The sequence below is a fragment of the Peromyscus eremicus genome, chromosome 20 (assembly GCF_949786415.1).
Source record: "Peromyscus eremicus chromosome 20, PerEre_H2_v1, whole genome shotgun sequence".
NCBI lineage: Eukaryota > Metazoa > Chordata > Mammalia > Rodentia > Cricetidae > Peromyscus > Peromyscus eremicus.
In genome coordinates, this window is record NC_081436.1 from 25,854,463 (window position 1) to 25,862,582 (window position 8,120).

The 8,120-nt window shown below is 49.3% G+C and overlaps 1 protein-coding gene across 1 annotated transcript; it reads right to left on the bottom strand.

Annotated features, from left to right (window-relative positions):
- Positions 1-751: 751 nt before the first annotated feature.
- On the bottom strand, positions 752-7,125 carry LOC131897040 (apolipoprotein L6-like). Its single transcript, XM_059247900.1, has 3 exons — positions 7,033-7,125; positions 4,580-5,429; positions 752-1,214 (listed from the first exon to the last, which is right to left on the bottom strand). The coding sequence occupies exons 1-3, from the start codon at positions 7,083-7,085 to the stop codon at positions 1,065-1,067; spliced, it is 1,053 nt and encodes a 350-aa protein (XP_059103883.1). The 5' UTR covers positions 7,086-7,125; the 3' UTR covers positions 752-1,064.
- Between the last annotated feature and the right edge of the window lie 995 nt (positions 7,126-8,120).

An 8,120-nucleotide genomic window follows, 5' to 3' on the forward strand; every position in this document is an offset into this window, starting at 1 on the left:
GTGTAAACACCGCTTCTTTCTCCTCCCTCCCAGAGGAACATGGTCCTGGCCAGAGTACTTTCTGTATTCTTACCCAATCCCCTTCCACACAATAGAACCTGCAGGGTGTGGCCTGGTGGTACAGCTCTTCCTGGCCACAGTCAGCACCCTTCCTCACCTGTCCCTGAAGTGGAGACAGACACCTGTGACCTGTGTATGCTCACGGTACCCCTAAGCCCAAGTGCTTGTGTGCCAATATATCCTACCTGCCATGTAAAGGAGTGAGGGCGGGCAGTTCTGTGGACTACAGAGAACGAACAGGGTGGGAGGGTCAGGCAAGTGAGGGATCACAAAGGATGAGAGAAAAGGGGCTCAGTTCTACAGCACACTACGAAGGAGGAGCCCCCAGAGTCTAATGACAGCAGTGGACAGCCAGCACCTAGACACCCTGGAAAGAAAGAACACAGGAAGTCCTGTGTGCACATGCCACAATCTCAACCCTCCTCGGCCATTTCTCCCCCCGCCTTTTCCTTCCCAGGGTAGCTTTTGTGGTCTTTAAATGTTGTACCACCCATGTGTGACTTTCAAGAGATGTTTAAGATGGGAGACCCGGCAGCCAGGTGAGGTCCTGAAGGTTGCTAGCTCAGGACACTGGGCAGAAGAGTGGCACGCAGGCCGCCCTCTGTCCTTCCCCTGGAATCTGGCCTAGCAGGTTCCAGTGACAGCCTTTGTGTGGAAACCTGGCTCTGAGCCAGCAGTTCCTACTGAGAGGAAGAGAACACAGGGAGAGGTGGGTGGACAGGGGAATCTTCACACCTTACCATTGCTAATTACTAGTCATTGCTAATTACTACGGAAGCTGGCCAGAAGCCATATCTATCTGAAACCAAGCAGGGGCTGTGTGAGTGAGTGATGGGGACCAGGGAGAGTGGATGTGAGTCAGTATGAAGAAGGGAGGCAGGTTCAGGAGTGAGGCTGACAGGACTCTCCCTTCTGAGACCCTAGGGACCTCCCTGGCACCTCCCTGTGTATGAGCCTCCAGGCATCACCTCTGCCAGCCTTGCTACCCCCACCCTGGTCCCCATTTATTGATCACAAAGACCCATGATCTCAGCTCCTCTATGCCACTGTCCCCTGGGCCTTGCTTTCTCAATGCAGGATAGAGGCGGAGGCTGAGTCTCCATGGCTGTTTCCAAAGAAGACCCCGCAGGTCTCTTCTGTGAGTCTCTGAGTTTCTGAGGGAAAAAAACAAAACCCAAGGTGAGCACGATGTAATTGTGATGTCCCAGGCTTGTTAGAAAAGAAGAACCAGGCTCAGTGGTGCAAAACACAATCCCAGCACTCATGAGACTGAGGCAGGAGGACCGCTGTGAGTTCAAGGCCAATATAGTGAGTCAAAGACCATTGCAGACTATGTAAGTGAGGGCCTGTCTAGAAGAAGGAGGAGGATGAGGAGAAGGGGGAAGAAAAAGAAGGTAAGGGGGAAGGGAGGAAGGGAAGGGGAGGAGGGAGGAGAGAGAAGGAAAGCCACTAATAATAGGAGAGCCCCAGGCCAGGTTTGGCTTCATGAGGCAGCTGCTTCCCAGGTGGCCAGGTGTCATGTGCTAGCATTTGCAATCCTGGGTCTGTCCACCACTACCTCATTGTTTGTTTGTTTGTTTGAGAGAGGGTCTCACTAAGTAGCCCTGAGTGACTTGGAACTCAATATGTAGTCCACGCTGGCCTTAAACTCACAAAGATCCACTTACCTCAACCTCTTGAGTGCTGAGATTAAAAGTATGTGCCACCAAATCCAGTTTATGACTACATAACCCCCAGTGGGACAGAATTAGGAAGTGGGGCCTCCCGAGAGGCCCTTAAGTCATGAGGATTGGGGTAGAGAGCAGCCCTCGGAAAGGGACCACTGGGAGTTGGTTTGTCTCTCATGCAACGGCTTCCTTCTTGTTCCCAGCTCAGCCTGGTTTACAAATGGTGAGAGAAAGGGCCACCAGAGAGAAGCCTTATAGGTCTAATGTGACTCCAGAAGCCCACAGCACAGGAGTGGGTCAAACAGCTTATGTAACCCCAAGACAGGGGTTTGACCCAAATCGTAGCACATCCTCATGCAAATTAAAGTCTGTGTTAACACCAGTCACATGACACTGTCACCTTTGCACTAGTCAGAGCATTCCCTCTGCAGGGCCACCAGCAGAACTACCTCAGTGGAAATGGCGGCAGGGCCATTTCACTGAGGGCTCTGAAGGCCGCAGTTGGAACCATCATGGCCAGGGCTGTGATTTCAGGAGCTGGAGTTACCCTCCAGCAGCAAGCAGCTGCTGTGGGATAATGCTCTTGTTCACTATAAAGATTTGTCCCTTGAATTGGTTTAATAAAACGCTGATCGGCCAGTAGCCAGGCAGGAAGTGTAGGCAGGGCGACCAAACTAAGAACGCTGGGAAGAGGAAGGGCGGAGTCAGGAGTCGCCAGCCAGAAGCAAGATGAGAATGTCGTACTGAGAAAAGGTACCAAGCCACGTGGCTAAACGTAGATAAGAATTATGGGTTAATTTAAGTATAAGAGCTAGTTAGTAATAAGCCTGAGCCATCGGCCAAACATTTATAATTAAAATAAGCCTCTGTGTGGTAATTTGAGAAGCAGCTGTCATGGGTATTTGGAGTTGCTGGTGGGACAGAAACCTCTGACTACAAGCAGCTGTCAATGTTGTGTAGCTTCCTTGAGGCATTCATGGGGCAATCAAAGCAATCAGAGCTGGCACGGGGGTAGTTCAACTGACTCTTGGAAGATAGTCCTTCACTCAAGGCAACCAGAGAGCTAGGGAGTTTAATAACTATCAACTAGGGAGTCAAGTTGCCCTGTCTCTCAATAACTTAGCTTATTTACAAGTAAAATGAATATTGGAAAGAGTTCTTACTGGTAAGGCCTTCTCATTAATATTAATAATGATTTTAACAGTGGGTTAAAAATGCTTACACCAGGGATAGTATGGCACAAACACATAATCTCAGCACTTGGGAGCTGAGGCAGAAGGATCATATGTTTGAGGCCAGCATGGACTACATAATGATGTCAAATCAGTCTGGGCTACCCACAGAGTGAGACTCTGTCTCAGAAAACAAAACCATCACCAACGCTATCCACCACCACCACCACCACCACCACCACCACCAGCATCAGTCACCATCATCACCACCACCATCACCATCATCACCACCATCACCACCACCATCACCACCACCACCACCATCACCACCACCATCATCACCACCACCACCATCACCACCACCACCACCATCACCACCACCACCATCACCACCACCACCATCACCACCACCACCACCATCACCATCATCACCACCACCATCACCACCACCATCATCACCATCACCACCAGCATCACTCACCATCATCACCACTCACCATCATCATCACTCACCATCACCACCACCAACACCACAGATGCTTTTCAGGGCTCACCACTTGCCCAGCACCCTAAGGAGGGGTAAATTGTTTACTCTGTCTCAGAGGTGCTGGCCTGTTCAGCTCTTGTCCGGTGCTGGCTTTTCCTCAGCTCGCAGATGTCTGATTACTCCCAAGGGGAAGCCTTTACATAGTTTCTCTCTGTGCAGATGCATAGGGCGGGTTTCCCAGTTTCTCCCTTCTCTTTTGTGGACATCAGGCCTGTAAGGCTCTATCTATCCACCCTTACAACCTTATTCAACCCTAACCACCCCTCAAAGGCTCCACTCCAGATATAGAAGGGGTAAAGCTTCCACACAGGGTTTGAGAGGGTAGTTAGTCCAAACACTCGCTGTGACTCGGAGACCGAGTCTATTCAACCAGGAAGCTCTCTTCCCAACATGGAAGCCATACAAAGAAAGTGAAGGCTAACCAAGCCAGCTGAGGACAGCCTTCCCTGCTCTCCACGGGGCACCTGAGCACGGGGTACTCTTTGGACCTGTCCTGATTAATTGTTGTTGTTGTTGTTTTGTTCGTTTGTTTGTTTGTTTAGGGGGCAACTGAACAGAAGCCAGGGTCATCTGGAAAAAGGAACCATAATTGAGAAAATGCCTCCATCAGATTGTCTATAGGGCATTTTCTTGATTTAGTGATTGATATGGGAGGATCCAGTTTATTGTGGGTGGTGCCACCCTTGGGTCCTGGGTGGCATAAGAAAGCAGGCTGAGCAAGCCATGGAGAAGGAGCAAGCCAGTAAGCAGTGTTCCTCCATGGCCTCTGCTTGAGTTCCTGTCCTGGCTCCCTCAATGGACAGCGACTCAGGATGTGTAAACCAAATAAACCCTTTCCTTCTCAAGCTCAAATTGCTTTTGATCATGGTCTTTATCACGGCAATAGAAACCTAACTAGAACAGACCTCTGAGGCTACCATATGCCATGCGGTGAGAGACATCTCTAAAACTTGCCATATAGCATGTACGTACGTACGTACGTACGTACGTGTGTGTACACACACACACACACACACACACACACACACACACCATGCACACACATACAAAGATTTTCCTAACTGTGGCTGTTTCACATGTCTCCACAGACGCCATTTTATGCCTCCTGGCCCCTTCCAAAACCTGGGCCTCACCTTCTTCAGGCTTTTGTAGAGACGGGTCTGTTCTGATAATACCCGATCCAGCACCTCAGCCCGCTCTCTTAACTCTTTTGCAAGCTCCGTTGGCGTTCCAGCCTCCAGTTCCTTCCAGTTCTCATAAAGAGAATGTATGTCATGGGCAAGAAAGAAGGCAGCAAGTAGACCATTCTTCATGAGAGCATTTTTGGTCATTGCCAGGGCTGTACCCCCAAAGGCCTTTTGCACCTGCCTGCTGGTTCGGGTTGAGACTTGGCCAGCACTCATGAGCTTCTTGGCAGCTGAAGTGACATGGGGGTGTGTTTTGGTTAGCTGGAGGGCTCGGATGTGATTGTTGATGGTTTTCCAGGCGGTCCCACATTTGGAGACAATCTCACCAGTGGCTGTGACATAAGCCATCTTCTTCCCTCTGACTTCCTCAAGCTCTTGGTCACTGGTAGGCATGACTCTGTTGGCCTCAGCTAGGGCTCTTCTCTTGCGAGAGTTTTCCTTCACATCAGTCACAATATTGGTGACCCCAGCAACCACCCCCAAACCTGTCCCAGCAGCAGTGAGCACCAGGCTTCCACCTGCAGTTACTGGAGCAAGGGCCAAACCCAGGAGACTCATGAATCCAGAGACGGCTGATGCAGAGTTAGACACCACGTTGGTCTTGGTGGCTTTTTGGTGGCTTTTGTCAATGCAGTCTGCGATGTCATAGAGTTTTCTGATGCCCTTTTCCACATCCCTTTTCAAGCTAGGGAACTGTTTTAAAAACGTACGTTCTTCATCTGTCAGGACATCATCTTCAACCTCCACTTCTCCCTCATCAGTCCAGTCTCCACCCAGAGGACCACCATCCTCATCCCTGTGGGTGAGGGAAAAAAGACTTGGCTTCAGCATCCCAGAGGAAGAAGCCCATGTGGCCTCCCAGGTGGCCTTTACTCCTAACATTGAACCCTTCATATACATCTCCCTAAAAAGCTCCTCTGGGAGAGCTGGAGGGATGGCTCAATGGTTAAGGGCACTGACTGCTCTTCCAGAGGTCCTGGGTTCAAATCCCAGCAACCACATGGTGGCTCACAACCATCCCTAATGAGATCTGGTGCCCTGTCCTGACCTGCAGGCATACGTGCAGGTGTACGTACAGACAGAACACTGTATATAATCAATCAATCTGAGGGCGAACTGTGTGGGAAGTGACGGGATAATGAGAAGAATCACAGAAGAGGGACAGCCGGGCAGAGCACTGGGGGGGACCTCGGCCCTGTTCAAAGACATGGAGAAGACAGAACGGCCCTGAGGGACATTCCCAGCCCTGCTCCGAAGAACTGGAGTGCTGTCCTGGAGGAGGGAATGCTACTGTCCTGACCAAGAAAAGGGCACAGAAGGCAGAGGGGAAGGGGGAGGGGGAGGGGGGCCAGGGGAAAGGAGGAGAAAGAGGAGGGAGGTGAGGAGGAGGAAGAGGAGAAAGAGAGCATTCTGTGTAACACAGCTGCACTCTGACCACCTTGACTTTGGCCACAGCAGCTGGGCCTTCACTTCTGCGCCACACTCTGAGAGGCCTAAGATACATGGTAACTAGTTTCTGCACATCCTCCTTGGCCACCTCATTTGGTCCCTCAGAAGGTGGGATGGATCTTCAAGGAAGTCCTTCATGCCCAACACGATGCATCTGACTAAATTTTTACTTAACCCTCCAAATTTTTTAAAAATATTTATTTATTTGCTATGTATACAGTATTCCTTCTGCATGCCTGCACTCCAGAAGAGGGCACCAGATCTCATTACAGATGGTGAGCCACCATGTGGTTGCTGAGAATTGGACTCAGGACCTCTGGAAGAACAGTCAGTGTGCTTAACCTCTGAGCCATCTCTCCAGCCCCAACCCTCCAAAATTTTACAGTCACCCTCATGGAGTATTTTCTCCTTAAGGAAAACACACTTCCTTGGCATTTTGGAGACTTATGAAAAGATAAGCCCCCTTTCCCACAGAGCGATCCTGGAGTGATGTGGTAGTTTGTATAAGAACGGATCCCGTAGGCTCATATATTTGAATGCTTACTTGCCAAGGGGTGGAACTCTTGAAAGGATCAGAAGGATTAGGAGGTGTGGCCTTGTTGGAGGAAGTGTGTCACTGGGGGTGGGCTTGGGGGTTTTAAAAATCCACTCCAGGCCTAGTGTCTCTCTGTCTATCTCTCTGCCTATCTGTGGATCAGGATCCAAAGCTCTCAGCCACTACCCCAGCACCACAGGTGCCAACCATGTTCCCTGCCATGATGGTATGAACTAACCTTTAAAACTGTGAGCAAGCCCCCAGTTGAATGCTTTCCTTTTTAAGAGTTGTCTTGGTCATGATGTCTCTTCGCAGCAATAGGACAGTGACCAAGACAAGTGGTTATTCTTCATTGAAAGGACACATGCTATCCTCAATAGAACTAGCCCTTCCCAAGAAACCCACCCTGGGTTACCTTTGCAAACCAACATCAGCCTTATGTTCCTTCCCCGTCAGATGGTTCATCATTCGCCTCAGCACCAAAGTTGTGTCCTTATGGGTCAAGTTATCTTCTAATTGGAAATATAGAAAGCAATTTTACTGCTAATATCATAAAACATTATAAAATTCGAGTGTAGAAGGATTTTAGATTATGCAGAATTGAAATCATACCAAACCATGGTTTATACTAACTACAATATCTGCAAACTACTGTTTTAAATTTTTTAATTAAGGTATAACTTATATGCAGCTGCATACCCAGTGTAGCACTCAGTGTTAAGTATTTACATTGGAAAGCAGCAGAATTTTTCACCCCAAAATATGTTCCTTTGGCATCGGGATAATTCTTAGCACAAGGTGATTGAGAACCAGAGAGTCATTTCCCCTTAAGATCCTGATGGGCTGTAGAGACGGACCCAGGACGGTACCAAGCCCTCTATAGAGCACGTTACACTGAGTGATTAATGGGTAGGTAGCATATCAGAAACACTGGATAGAGAATTGACTCATGTCACAGGTGGGACAACTCAGAACACTGTACTGTTTAAAACTTAGGGATGACTTCTCGCACTTTCCATTTATTATTCTTAGATTGCAGTAACTGAAACCTTAGACAGCAGAACAGAGTTACTGTCCCCAACCTTGTCACAGTCAAGACTCACCCCGTCCTCTCAGCACTATCTCCCCCAGAGGTCACCACATTCTGACTTCTAGAACCGTTGATAAACTGGCTTATTCATTTTTTTGTTTTGTTTTTTCGAGACATGGTATCTTTTTGTGGCTTTGGAGCCTGTCAGGAAACTCATTTTGTAACCAGGCGGGCTTCGAACTCACAGAGATTCACCTGCCTCTGTCTCCTGAGAGCTGGGATTAAAGGCATGCGCCGCCGCCGCCGCCGCCGCCGCCGCCGCCGCCGCCGCCACCGCCACCACCACCACCACCACCACCACCACCACCTGGCCTGCTTATTCATTTTTTTTTAAGTGTATGTGTGTGCATATGTGTGCATGTGTGTTCTGTGGGTGCACATGTGTCTGCACATGCATTTGCATGTGGAGGTCA